General features: G+C 36.8%; 1 protein-coding gene across 3 annotated transcripts in view; it reads left to right on the top strand.

Annotated features, from left to right (window-relative positions):
• Window positions 1-15,576, top strand: part of TMC1 (transmembrane channel like 1) — a 475,132-nt gene that overhangs the window by 374,206 nt on the left and 85,350 nt on the right. For all 3 annotated transcript variants that reach the window (XM_074394669.1, XM_074394667.1, XM_074394668.1), the window contains 2 exons: window positions 8,030-8,120; window positions 10,622-10,703. In XM_074394669.1, the coding sequence (XP_074250770.1) occupies window positions 8,030-8,120; window positions 10,622-10,703 (173 nt within the window). The remainder of the gene's footprint in view (window positions 1-8,029; window positions 8,121-10,621; window positions 10,704-15,576) is intronic.

Here is a 15,576-nt window from a genome sequence, read left to right as displayed (position 1 = left end):
TCAGCCTTTCCTATGAAAAATAATAAATATCCACTGGGCCCGGTGGCTCATGCCTGTAATCCCGGAACTTTGGGATGCCAAAGCAGGCGGATCACTTGAGGTCAGGAGTTTGAGAACAGCCTGGCCAACAAGGTGAAACTCTGTCTCTACTAAAAATCCAAAAAATTTAGCAAAGTGTAGTCACACAAGCCTGTAGTCCCAGCTACTTGGGAGTCTGAGACATGAGAATCACTTGAAACCAGTAGGCAGAGGCTGCAGTGAGCCAAGATTGCACCACTGCACTCCAGCTTGGGCAGACAGGGTGAGTCTCTGTCTCAAAACAAAACAAAACAAAAGAATAATGATAAATTTATTTGGATAATAACTAAAAGCATCATTTACCCATGGCGTGCCAGGTACTGTGTTGCTTATACTGTTTCAACTTTTGAATGTATGTCCTTATTCCAATCCCATGAGGTAAACACTAGTGTTATCCTGGGGCAACTGGGAGCACTAAGCTCAAAAAGAGTAGAGCTGTGATACTTAGTAGTACTTGGATACTTAAGTACTTGGATACTTATTTTACTTAGTGAATCCTCAGTTTCTCAGATGGGGCTAATAATAGTTTCTACCCTTTGGGATTTTGAGGGGATGAAGTGAGATGATGGACATGAGTAGTGCCTGGCACATGGCTAACCCTCAGTGTGCTTCAGCTGTTGCTGCCATCACTGCTGCCGGTCCCATTTTACACATGAAGAAACTGGATCAAAGACACTTAGTAACTCTTCCCAAATCACATACCTGGTGTGCGACAGAGCCAGGATTCAAACCCCTGTCCCAACTATGACACGAGATAGGGATTCTAGAATTTAATACAATGTTGTCCAAGTATAACATTTCACAATTAGTGCTACAGAGAACATGTGCAGGGTTTTGAGGGAAAACACAGTTGGATGTCTTTAGATTGTCTTTATATATATATTTCTCTTTCTCTCCAAATATATATATATATATATATATATTTGGATAGTTTGGAGAAATAAATATATATATGGAGAGAGAGAGAAATATATATATATATATATATATATATATATATATATATATATATATATATCTTTCTCTCCAAGCAGATATATATATATATATATATATTGGATTTGGATAGTTTGAGGCCAAAAGATATTCAAAGATTATCCACTATATATATATATATATATATATATATATATATATATATATATATATATGGAGAGAGAGAGAGAGAAAGAGAGAAAAGAGAGAGATTGCTTCCTATGGGCCCAAGCTCTCTGCAGCAGCACAGCATGGCTGGAATAGGGCTCAGGCTAGAATTCCTAACTGCATTCTCCCAAGTGGTGTCATAACTGGGGTTTTTAAAGCCCAACACCTGGGCCCTCTCCTTGGCTCTCAAATGCAAGGTTGAATCCTCTCCTGCTCACTTACTAAAAAGATCAATTCCCACTTTCAATGAGGTAATATTCTGAGGGGAAATGGGCTGGAGTTTTGCCTGGAAGTACCTAGTTATTTCTCAACTTTATAGTTTGGAGACTCAGCATAAAAACTGAAGTCAGACCTATTAGTACTATCACTGCTAATTCAGCCATCTCTTCTTGTCAGAGGGGAATACTTTCAAGACTCCCCATGGATTCCTAAAACCAAGGATAGTATTGAACCTGATTGCTGTCAGTCAGAACATATTCCTGTTTACGTCTTTCACCCACACATTTAATGCCTTTTCTGTCTTAACTAAGTACTTATCACACACTGTGGTCATAACTTTTACAGTTTGAAGTACAACAGAAAAACTAGCAAGAATTTCTTTTCCTTTCTTCACAATTTCAGGTAGAGAAGACGTCTTACCATAGAGCTTAGCAACCTCAGCATACATCTTTTTTTCTGTTCTTATTAAGTGGAGAACTTTCCCCTTTTCACTTAAAGGAAGCACTTTATGGCCTCTCTTTGGCATATCTGAATTGTCAGCATCACTAAGCTTATACTTAGAAGGCATTATTAAGGCGAATAAGGGTTACTTGAACCTAAACATTGTGATACTGTGACAGTCAATCTGATAACCCAGAGGGCTACTAAGTGACTAACAGGAGGAGAGTGCAGACTACATGGATTTGCTGAACAAAGGGAGGATTCACCCCCCCAGACTGGACGGCACCTATGGCACGCAATTTCAGCACACAGTTTAAAACTTAGGAATTGTTTGTTTCTGGAATTTTCTGTTAAATATGTTTTGACTGCAGTTGACCACTTGTAACAAACTGTGGAAAACAAAACTGCAGATGAGGGGGAACTACTGTAATAGTTACTGCTTATACTGCTCTTGCTATTTACCATGAACTAAGCTAAACACATTATGTGTTTGTTATTTTTTATAATGGAGGCAGCAGTGCTACAGAGTAGCTATTATTATCCCCATTTTATAGATGAAGCATCTGGATATCTTAACCATTCCAGCTACTGCCATTAGCATTAGCCTTAGGAAAAAAATATGTTTTGAATAATCACTTGCAGTATTGTGATGATTTTCAGTAATTCTACCAGCCTAACTATGAAATTGCGTTATCTAGGAGGCCTCTAATACTTATTTTTAATCTTTGTACCTTTGACTAGCTTCTTACCTCTACAACTTACTCTCATAGTAATATTTCAGCAGAAGTCAGATTCTCTGGACTATTGGTTAAATTCTCTTAAAGGGCAGTGTTTCTTATGAAAAGTGTTTTCATTCTTCTGATCCCTTCACTGGAAACTGCTCGAGAGTACAAGTTTTAATTACAGTTGCCTAAACACCAGTTTTGGAATGTCTTTCATTTACTTGAGCGATAGATTGGTTGCTTAATCATACTGTCAAACTGAAAGCAAAAGGAAAGGAAAGTCATCTTAACCTAACCCAAAAGGGGAACATGTTTCCTGGGATGAGAATGTGTCAAAGGCAGCATAGCATGTCCTAACTCTTCTGTGTAATCATGGTTGTATCATATGTTATGGGTAAATTATCTATTTTGTAAGTTAGTCCAGTGTGTACTTCTTCAACTAACTGTGAAAACATTCTTGCAAGACCACGAAACCTTATTTTTCTAATTACCAACACAACAGGTTGATAAATGAATGATGAGGCCAGGTATGAATGTCATTAAATAGACCTCACTTAATTATTTATCCCTGGATCTGGGGTTACAGCTCAGAGAGCTGTGCATATTGTAGCATGGTTTGCTTGAGCTCTGAGACCTGAAGACCAGATTACATTGTTGGCAGGTGGCTTTTGTTGATTGCAATTCAAAGGGGTGATACACATATTTTTTTAAGTCAGACGTTTGGATAGTTTGAGGCCAAAAGATATTCCAGGGTTATCCACAAAAGCCTATTTCATTTTAACCATATAGAAAAATCTCTTTAAATATTCAGATAAATACAAATGAATAGGAAAGTGGATTAGCTGTAGAAAAACATGCATGTAAAGATGTTTTCTTCCATCTTAGTGTTCTAAAGACTCTGTTCTTTATTTTCTTAGTTTCTGCTATCTGTCATGGGCACTTTAGTATTCTGTATTGATCAGTCTTTATCTTCATATTGGATTTGTTTTTCTACCTTGTTTCTAATTGTAAAATGAAATATGCTCTCTGGCTAAGAAATATGTTATCAAGGAGAATAGAATTGGGTGATACTAGTTTTTTTCCATCCTGAAATTATGCCAGCTTATTGCAAAAGTCAGCCCTCAAAATGGTATTAAAGCATGCCCTTTCACTGAGTCTCTGATCTCTCAAAGCCCAATGTCCCTTCTTGAAGGCCTGTAACCTGCAAGAGTACTTTCTTACATTCTGTGAGCATCAGATATGGGTAAAGAATCTTTTCTCATTAAACAATTATTCGTGGCCCACCCTCTGCCCCTTGGGTTTGTTTTAAACCTATCTCTAACATTTCTGATGAGTTGTATCTTGTCATTCTGGCTTGGGTGAGCTATGGGTATCAGGGATTAGCTAGAATGGCTGTTCAGGGATCTCTTTGGCATAACACTTACAGGGGGGCAGGAATGTCTCGGAGAATGAAGGAGGGGGTAGAGCATTAAGGAAGAGAAGAAATTCATACCTGAGATTATATAATAGATAATAGAGTCTGGACTTTTATTTAAAAACTAGAATCAAGATATATATGTTGAGGATAGAGTGGGGTAGTAATTGAAAGACAAATATGAAACTATATATAGTGTCAAGGAAAACTAATAGCAATTGAAGAGACAGAAGTAAAACTTGTTTATATTGTTCAAAGGAAAATTATAACAACTGACAAAAACTTCCTTAATCCCATGTTGATAGGGTTCTATATTATTCACTGAGTTTATAATTAATTTTGTAGTGATTTTAATTTGGTTATATCCCTGACTTCTCTCTCTTAAGTTTTGCTAGTTTAATGTTCATGAGCTCACAAAATTAAAAATCTTGGTAGAAATATGGAGTAGCTATTTCTTTATACTTCTGTTTAGAACAATATTGTGCTTTTGAATTGGCTGCTTATCTAGAAAGTGATATGAATCTAAAAAGCAAAACTGATGTCTTTTAAATTGTCTGTTAAATACTTAGAGCAGTGGAGATGTCTTAAAAGTGAGGACTTTATTACATTTGAAAAACAAATTTTAATTTTATGACTAAGAAGAATTTCCATTTCTCAACTTACATGTGTTCATTATACTAGAGATTAATATAACTCCTACATATAGTTTTATGAATTTCAAAATTCTTGATGCCAAATAACTGAAATATAGTCAATTCTGCCATAATGTGATATATGGGTTCCTAAAAATCACTACACTATACAAAACTGGGCAATAAAAACACATTTTATTCAAAAAAATGGAGATAGGCACACAATACTTAGAAAAATCACTAGTGACACATTACAAAAAATATGGGAATTTAGTAATAACAACAGCAAATTTTTACACATGTTAATGGTTAAGAAATTTACAATAAACATGGCAGTGTATTTTAAAAAGACCTAAAGTTTCTTGTGGAAGTTGGCCTTCAAAAGGGTTATGGCTTGTGAGTTTTTGAGAAGTGTGGAGGGAGGGTCATTGCTGTCTCATTTGTGAGCAGATAAGTCTTTTCTACCTTTGTGGGGAAGTGCAGTAGCTGATGGATGAGGTGTGTGTGTGTTTTTTGTATTCCTATGCCTCTTAGTTTAACTGGTTGCAGTTTTCTGCATTCAGCTGGTGTTGCTTATGGATAGAATCACACATAAGCAAACCCAAAACTTGTGTTATGATCAAATTGTTCTGTAATATATCAGTCATGTTAGAACAAGGTAATGGTTTCACAACCAGCATTACCGTAGAATTGACTGTGTAATAACCCCTTCAACACTTGCACACCTATGATCCCACCTTGTTCTTGCCACCACCTTAGCAAGCAGGGCTGCAATTGCCTGACCATTTGTTTGTGTTCTGGGAAATCCTGACCTATTAAAAGTCACACAGTAACTGAGGGAATCTGTGTCAGACTTTGCCTAGGTCTGTGTGAGTCTGAGGCAGGCCTGCTTTCCTCTGAAAAGGCAGACCCTCATGTATGTGGGACAAAGAGCATCAAAAACATGGGCAAGGTCATAGAGACAGATCCCAGAGACGGGCTTAGAACCCACCTTACCTGATTTTCTGTTTAGAGGCTTCAGTTCACCATCTCAGAAAGTACCTGTTGGCTGCCATCCTCCCGCCAGTCTTATCACCTCTACAACACATTGTTAATGCTTAGATAGGCTGTGTTTTCTTCATTGCAGAGATCTAAAACCCCAGCCGTGAGAACTCAGTTTCTAATTTTTGCCATTGCTTTATTGGCTATTTTAGAATGTGTGAAAGGTTTTAGAAATTGCTTTTCAATGAATCTTACCAGCACAGAGGTCATGTCAAGTATCAGGATGTTTGACAACAAGGCCAGTCTAGCCTATCCATTGAGTGTCAGAGAAGATTAACGATAAAGGTTGCAATCCCAACGTCAGGAATGACTTTGCTTTCAAGCATTAATTAATGTGGAAAATAAAATCATTAGATACTCCCTTGTCTACATCTACCCCAAGCTATGTCAATTAGCTCTATTTCTAGAAAGTTTACATTTATTAAACACTCACTGTGTTTGGTCAGTGCAATGGTCAGTGCTATGAAGATTCAAAAAGACAAGATATTGTTTCTACTATCAAGAAACTGATTTGAGAGTTCCGTCTAATTACTGAAGAGAATTTTTACTACTGTACCTGCGTTTTACATGCCACAGTATACATGTACAGGTGAAATGAGGCCCCATTCCCTAGTATCAGTTAAGTCAGCAGGTGTGTACTGTTTTTCGGTCACTCTGTATTGCAAAATCCTGAGTTTGGCACTGATACTAAAGAATTTCTTCCAAAAAGTTCTTCACTGACCTTTCTTTTTTTTTGAGACAGAGTCTTGCTCTGCCATCTAGGCTGGAGTGCAGTGGCACAATCACAGCTCACTGCATCCTCCACTTCTCAGGTTCAAGTGATTCTCCTGCCTCAGCCTCCCCAGTAGCTGAGACCACAGGCACGCACCACCACAACTGGTCAAGTTTTGTAATTTTAGTAGAGAAGGGCTTTTACCATATTGTCCAGGCTGGTCTTGAATCCTGGGATTGCAGGTATGAGCCACCGCGCCCAGTGAGACCCATAGGAGTTTAATTATAGTCACATGTTAAAGGATCTTTTCTATAAAAGCACACATTCCAGGAGCCATGCAACTGAGGACAGCATTGCACTTGTGGAACCACAATCCAGGCTTGGGTTCCTATCGTAAAAGAGGCTGCTCTGTCACATAAAAATATGTTCTGCAGCCCCTGAGGGGCGAAGAGAAGCCTGGGTTGCCTCTATTTGTAATGTACTTTTTTGTAAATTTTTTTTGGTAAATTTTAACAAACAACAAAAACGACTGTCCTAGTTCAGGTTGATAGAACAAATTACCAAGACCATGTGACTTAAACAATAGGTATTTATTTCTCACCGTGCTAGAGGCTGAAAGTGAAATCTAAGTGCCAGGATGGTTGGGCTCTGGCAAGGGCCTTCTCCCAGGTTGCAGATGGCTGGCTCCTTGTGTCTTCCCATAGTGGAAACAGGACTAGCTAGCTCTCTGGCTACTATTTATAAGGGCACAAATTAGTGAGGGTTATACCCTTATGGTCTGATTACCTCCTAAGGGCCCCATCTCCAAATACCATCACATTGGGGATTAGATTTCAACATACAGATTTTGATAGGGACAAACATTCATTCTATAACAATGACCAAACAAGGTCACAAAAATTACAGTATATATAGCATGCTTGCATTATGTTTTGATGAATTAATGTTTTTTTTATTGTGCATACCAAAGAAACTAATGCAACTAAATGTGTAAATATTGGGCAGTAATGTTAAAGTTTAAATTTAAAGCCCTTTCTGAATGTGAGGCCAAAAGCATTCCTTTTCTCTGTTTCTCTTCTCAATCCCATTTACTTTACAGAATGATTTTTCTGTTTGCAGTCATAATTGCTTCTTCTTTTTTTTTTTAAAACAGGATTAGGTACCAGGTCATTAATTGTGTTCTATGTCAGTTTGTCCTAACCTCTTTGCCCTTTTCTTTTTTTCTAAAAGAATCTTTTTTTTTTAAAGGACATATTTTAAAATAAACATTTGATTGCCAGAATCTGATGTAAACTTCAGATTCAATTTTACATGTGGTAGAAATGAAAAGACCTAGGGTTCTCTATTTGACACTTAGCATAAATTCCTTTTCAATGATTCCAGCTGATTAATAAGTGAGACTAAGATATCTTACTCTTCCTAGCCAGAATTTAAAAATTAAGCATGCATTGAAAATCTCTAGGTTATGAAATGCAGGTCTACATTCACTTGTGAAGGAGCTAGAAGAAATAAGACTGAAGACCTGGTAAAATTAAATGCCTACTATTTCTAGTCTCCTGCTACTTGAAGTCTGCTACTTCATTGCAACTCACCTCTTTTTATCTCTTATATTGTTTTATTTTCTCAGGGAAGCAAAAAAATTTGTGAGTGAAAATGAAGGGGCTCTTGGGAAAGGAAAAGGAAAACGATGGTTTGCATTTAAGATGATGATGGCCAAGGTAGGTATTCTTATAGTTGTCTGGTTTACAGTATGTTGTCCCTAAGAAGGAGAACATGGGGTGAAAAAAAATCTATAGGGGTGAAAAAAATATCTTGCATTTGTATATATAAAGCACAAATACTAGTACAGTATATACACAGCCTCTCTGTGGTATTGAAGTTTACAGGGGAGATTTAAAAAATTGTCCTCAGTGGAGTTAAAATGTAAAATAAGTCAAAAAATACAGATTTATGGCAAAAGACTTACTTGTGTGACTTTAGCACTTCCAAATATAAAAGATTGCGTCCTTTTTCATTTTCGTTCTCTGGAAGTGAAGGGGTTCTGGTCAAGTTGTTTTTCTTGAAGTGTCTATATAGCTTTTTTCTACCAGGAACATTAACTATACACTGGACAGAAAATAAGAAAAAAATAAATGATACACTGATACGAATATAGATTTTGGGAAAAGACAGAAAAGCAACTAACATTTATTTAACACTTGCTTTGTGCCAAGCACTGAATTGAATTCTTTTATAAAGTTATATTTAATTCTTACAGTAAAGTAGGAACACAGATATTATTATCTCCTCTTTACAAATGTTATACCAACTGTAAGCTAAATGTATTCCCATAAAGTTTTGTGAATAAAGTTCATATGTCTTAACTTTCATATATATATAGATAGATACAATAGATTAATTTTGTCTGCTTCTACAGTTTAAATAAATGGAGTCATGTAGTATTTATATGTTTGTTTCTGGCTTCTTTGATGCAATGTTATATTCACAAGATATGTCCATGTTGCTGTGGAAGTTATAGTTTATTTTTATTCATGTGTTGTATTCTATTGCATAAAGATGCCACAACAATTTATTGACCCATTATTTTGTAGATGATCATTGTGGCTGTTTCTAGTTAAGCTTTTTCTCTTCATTAAAAAAACGAACTCATACACAATTCTTAGTCTTCTGGTTTGTTGAAACAGTAATCCAGACATTTGCTACAATAATGCCTGTCGGCCGGGCATGGTGGCTCACGCCTGTAAATCCAGCACTTGGGAGGCCAAGGCGGGCGGATCACGAGGTCAGGAGATGGAGACCATCTTGGCCAACATGGTGAAACCCTGTCTCGACTAAAAAAATACAAAAATTAGCTGGATATGGTGGCTCAGGCCTGTAATCCCAGCTACTCGGGAGGCTGAGACAGGAGAATCGCGTGAACACAGGAGGTGGAGATTGCAGTGAGCTGAGATTGCACCACTGCACTCCAGCCTGGGGACAGAGCAAGAGTCTGTCCCCCCATCCCACCCCCCAAAAACATCTGTCAAAATGGCTGGCCATGAAATCTCCAGCAATACATTCATCTGAAGGGCATTCTTAATGAAGGTGACTAATTTTTCCATTTTCATCCACCTTATAGTATTTCAGGACAGCCAGCTTAATCGTCCTTTTCTTATGCTTACTCTTCTCTGGAGTGGTGTAAGACTTCTTCCCTTTCTTAGCACCACCATGAAGTCTTGACACAAGATGAAGAGTAGATTCCTTTTGAATGTTGTATTTAGACAAAGCACATCCATCTTCCAGTTTCTTGTCAACAAAGATCAGTCTTTGCTGATCCGTAGATATTCCTGTCTTATCCTAGATCTTGGACTTTGTATTTTCAATTGTATCCCAGGGTTTAAACTCTAAAGTGATGGTCTTTCCCATAAGGGTTTTTTAAGAAAATCCGTGTTTTGGTGGTGGTTCCACTGGAGAAAGCAGATGGAAAAAAAAAGTGGGTAATTTTTTGAACTTCAGACTTGTGCTGTTATTTAGACAACAGTCCCTATCTAGCACCCACATCATCCCAGCACGATATGCACATATGCAAAGTTCTCTGCCACATTCTCCTTCTTTCCACTGGTCCTCTTGATCATGGATGACCCAACACTGGAGTTAAATAGAAGGAAGACCTTTTGTAAAATGAATTTTAGACTTGTTTTCTTCTCTTTCCATTAAACTGACTACTCTGCCTCTACCAGATTGAAGTGTCTCATGTCATAAAACTTACTATCCTGTATTGAACTCACCTATTTGTACACAATCTACTCTAAAAGATCAGAAGGCTTTCAAGGCAGGACCAGGAAATAAAAGACAGAAAATAAAATTTATTCATATTGAGTCCTCCATACCATGAATACTAAATGCACACTGTGTTCCGATCACCCTATTATGTGCTAACTAATTCCCTGCTTTCTTATTGTCTTACAGAGTAAGTAGCTCTTTCTGAGTGGTCAGCATATGTCCCATAACATAGGGGATTGATCAACATTATTTTTATTGAATTAAATTGGTTTGTGGTTAGTGGAGAACAGGGAAACGAGTGAAATCTACTGTTACCCCTTTTGACTAGAAAGCAGTATTTGATGCCAGAGAGACCTTTTTCCAAGCTCATTGCATTGTAATGTTGTGAGATGGGGGGATAAACATCTTCACAAATCAAGATGCTGGACTTTACTGTTGTATTTGACCTTCTTTTCAGAAATGGGCAAAATTCCTCCGTGATTTTGAGAACTTCAAAGCTGCATGTATCCCATGGGAAAATAAAATCAAGGCTATTGAAAGTAAGTGCTCATTGGATCTCAGATGGAGAAGGTTGTCTTAGAAAAATATCTTATAAGCTTATCAGATGCCTTTCTCAGTTTCTGGACTTTGGGAAGACTGGAAACAAACAAATAAAAACAACCAAATAAACAAAAGCATTGTTTATGACTGCTTTGGTCATTGTGAAGATTTGCTAGCACTTAACCAAGGACAGCACTAGGGACCCCACTCTCATGTTCTACCTTAGTCCGAAACATTACCATTCTAACTGGATTTTCTTTCCTATACAGGGAAGTCACTGCTGTGCACAATGACGTTGGGTCATCTTATTTGAAAGGCAGAGATTTTATTTTGGCAATGAACATGACATTGAGAATATATACTCGTGAATGTTAGACAGTAATCAAAATGAACAATGTTTTAAAATGTGAAGATATCTTAGGCTGGGCATGATGGCTCATATCTGTAATTCTAGTACTTTGGGAGACTGAGGTGGGTGGATCACTTGAGATCAGGAGTTCGAGACCAGCTTGGCCAACATGGTGAAACCCCATCTCTACTAAAAGTACAAAAAATTAGCCAGGCCTGGTGCATAGCCTGTAGTCCCACCTACTCTGGAGGCTGAGGGAAGAGAATCACTTGAACCTGGGAGGCAGAGGTTGCAGTGAGCCAAGATCAAACCACTGTACTTCATACTGGGTGACAGAGGAAGACTGTTAAAAAAAAGAAGAAAGAAAGAAAGAAAGAGGGAGAAAAAGAGAGAGAGAAAGAAAGAAAGAAAAGAAAGAAAGAAAGAAAGAAAAAGAAAAGAAAGAGAAAGTGAAGTCTTAAAACCTCATTTTTAAATCTCTGAAGTAGAATAAGCAATAGTCATCCAGGACCTTGCTATCTGAATATTCACATTGTACCTTTATTCTGTAGAATATTCATAGGAAAGAAGGAAGGAGAATGCAGCCAATCAAAAATCTATTTAGTTCAGGGCTCTAGGCTTAGAATAAGGCAAATACAAATTTTAAAATATTATAAATAAAAATAGTAAATTTTTTTAAAAAGTAGCAAGGAATCTAAAAAAAGGGATAACATTTGAAACTATTTTGAGCACAATCTTGCCACATTCTGGTTTCTAACGGTTTCAACTAGGATCTGATTTTTATCCATTCCTCTCTAGATTGGAGGCAGGTTTTCCTGCTGGTTAAGTGTGGTGTTGTATAATTAAAATGGAGGCTCCATAGGGAGATAACACAGCTGATGGATAGCTTGCTGACATGATTGGACATGTTTTAGGAGTGGCTAACCTTCAGTTCCCTATCTTTCAATATAGGATGACAATTACTAAGTGACAGTGAATTAAAATACATCAGCTCATTAATTGTACCCCCTTCCACACATTCCTGATGCCATTTCTTTCCTGCTTGAATTTCCTCTTTAACACAAGTATCGAAAATACTGTATCTTTAATTTAATGTAATCTTGATTCATTTTATTTTACATTCATTTCTCCCAATAGGGGACATTTAATTTTGTTCACTTCTGAATTCCATTTGGCACTTAATAAATGTGTATTGAATAAAATTACAGACAGACTCTCTAAATATCTACCATTCTAGGAAAAAAAGGAATTCAGACACATCAAAAAAGGGCAAACATCATGGATTTCTTAGGTTTCAACTGTACAGCTCAAATGTGGTAGCTTGAGAGGCATTGAGAAACAAAAGGACATTTGGAATATTAAGATCCTGATACAATCTATGTGGTAAGAACTCTGAATTTGGTCTTTGCTTTGCTGCAGATTAGCTGTTTGACTTCAAGCCGGTCATTTAACCCCTCTGGACCTCAGTCTACTAATTTATAAAATTATAGGGCTGAGTCTTGATCAGTTGTTATATATGTCCCAAGAAATTTGAAATTAATGATTGGTAAACACATACATTTGAAAATTATTTTTAAAGCACACTAGAGTAGGTTCCAGCCTATCTTAATAGTAATATCATGCTTGTTTGTGTTCCAGTCAGCTATATCCAGTGAAACAGAAACAGACAGAATTATTTTTATTGCCAGAAGCTGCATGCAGCAAGAGTTACACATATGACCACCATCCATCATGAATGTCACAGTAGAAAAGACAGATTGAGAGCTATCCAATAATAACCTTCACTTATCTCCTGTCTTCTTCTACTAAATTTGGAAAGCTAAGCTGGAAAATTCAGGCAAATGTGGATTATTTTTCTTTCCGTATATAATTTATTATTTGATTAGTTTGTCATGACTTCACTGTTAATGGTGCTTTGTCTCAACTGTGAAGAATGAGCTTTATTTTTTATTTTATCAATATTCACGAAATCATCATCTATTGAGTGCTACCATCAGTCAGATGCTCTACAAACATTATTTCATTTAACCTTCAATGTTCCTGCAATGTGCACATTAACCTTCCTATTTTACAGTTGTGGTTAAATAACTGTCCCAGAATTAGTAGCAGAGCTGAGATATAAGGAGAAATCTGTCTGAGTTCAAAAACGTATGCTTTTCCATGTGTTATGCTGCTTTTTCCTTTGGGGAAGGTTTTATACACTTTTACTTTTTAAATATGTTTTGCACCAGTTCCTAAAAAGTATTCTACCAGGCCAATGGCAGGATGAGTAGTTGTAGATTTTCTTGATCATTGTCAAAGAATTATTTTTCATTTTTTCATGTATTTACTTTTGAGTGAGTGATTTATTTAATTGTTTTGTATTCTATAAGATGCTTAATGTACTAAGATTTTAATGATAATTATGAGATTTGTGCTATAGTGTCAAGTTGAAAAATATATAACCTATCTAAGAATATATTATTAGAGCACTGAATTGGACTAACTATCTTATAGGAAGTACCCTACTAAGTATAGGTAAAGCATGTATCTGTGATGGTCTTTGAAACTGAACCTAATGACAAACGGGAAGAAGTAGGACATGCAATTGATTTTCTAAGGGTTGAGGACTTTTTGACCCCTACCAGTTCTGTAGTTTGGACAGTCTGTTTAAATCTCTGGTCCTCTGTTTCTACATTTAGGGCTACTACACCATCTTGGGTTTAATGAGTGACTACACAAAGCATTTCCAGCTCAGCATTCTATGATGTATAAGTTATAGTCAGTTTTACATGTATATGTAGGCATGTGAAATTCATTAATTCATACTTTTGATAAGCCCTCAAATATAATTAAATGCAACACAGACTTATACTAAGAGAGGACTGCATAATTGCCTCCTCAAATTCTCTTCAAAATAAAGTTGGTTAACTATGTATACTACTTATAGAATATATATCTAATTATAAAATTAATATAATTATTTTCTCTTAAATAAATGGCCATTTAATCTTACAAAAGCTTCAGAAATACCATTATATTCCTTTTGGACATCAGAATCATCTAATATATATCTTGTTAAATCCTCAGAATAAGCATGACATTATTGATGAACTGAGCAAATTCTGGATGCCTAACATGTCTCCTTCGGCGTGTTTCTAGGCACTATCGCTGCTGATAAAGACATGCAGAGACTCTACCCTCATTAATGTTACATCCAAATGGGTTGATACGTGTATGCTTGGATGGGGAATTATAATATAAGCAGATAAATACTGAAGGTAATTGTGGATTTTAGTAAGTGGATTGGGCAAAAGAGGAGCTATTGCCTTCTATTCCCAACAGCCTTTCTAATCCACCTTGCCACACACTCTGCTCAATGTCTAAATAATACTGAATTAATATTTTAAAATTTGGTTTTAAAGGAGTCCAAAATTAACAGCCTTCACTGAATTTCCCCAAAGCTCTGTCCGATAATTTTCAGAATCAAGAGTGGAACTCAAATCAGTCTAAAATTCATACTGTTTCCATCTTGATTCCAGTAAGACCTAGATCTCTTTATTAGCGTGAAGTGGATTCTCACCTGATGATTCCCAACTCTTTTTACTTAAAGAATAGATCTGATAATTCCTGCCACAGAGGATATTGTGAAGTTATGCATCACATGGGAATATTATGGAGTTTTACTGTCATGTCAGCCTTAAAAAGATCATGCCTGCAACTCAAGGTTTACTCTTGTGGACACATCTTATTAATCTCATTGAATTGCACATTTTTCTAAAGCAACTGCATATTTGTATCCCCAGGAAAAATAATCTATACCCATTGTGATGCCAACGTTATTGTTAAGACCATAAATTAAATAATTGAATGTATTTTTAGCTGGTAATTACAAATTTTTCTCAGGATCAAAATCTGCTTTTTCCTAAGAATAGATTGCATCATCAAAATTATGGTGTTAGAAACCTATTTTTTTTTTTTTTTTTTGAGACGGAGTTCCGCTCTTGTTACCCAGGCTGGAGTGCAATGGTGCGATCTCGGCTCACTGCAACCTCCGCCTCCCGGGTTCAGGCAATTCTCCTGCCTCAGCCTCCTGAGTAGCTGGGACTACAGGCACATGCCACCATGCCCAGCTAATTTTTTGTGTTTTTAGTAGAGACGGGGTTTCACCATGTTGACCAGAATGGTCTCGATCTCTTGACCTCGTGATCCACCCGCCTCGGCCTCCCAAAGTGCTGGGATTACAGGCGTGAGCCACTGCGCCCGGCCAGAAACCTATTTTTTTCAGACTGGAAATAGCTTTGGATGGGAAATCCAAAGCACAGGGCATAAACCTTATGTTTCCTTGCTGCCCTAAGCACTCTAGAAAATACAAATCAAATTTGTCACTTTTAATTCCCTACCACTAAATGGTTTGAAAAAATTGTGCTTCTTATCCTAGCCTAACATGATGGTATTTAGATTGTAGTCACACAGCAGGTCGTTTCATTGGTCTTTTCCCATTTAGAAATGCTCATATTTATCTGTTTGTCTTATTACCCATC

The sequence above is a fragment of the Saimiri boliviensis genome, chromosome 2 (genome assembly GCF_048565385.1).
Source record: "Saimiri boliviensis isolate mSaiBol1 chromosome 2, mSaiBol1.pri, whole genome shotgun sequence".
In the NCBI taxonomy this organism is placed as follows: domain Eukaryota; kingdom Metazoa; phylum Chordata; class Mammalia; order Primates; family Cebidae; genus Saimiri; species Saimiri boliviensis.
This window is presented reverse-complemented; position numbering and strand designations above follow the sequence as displayed.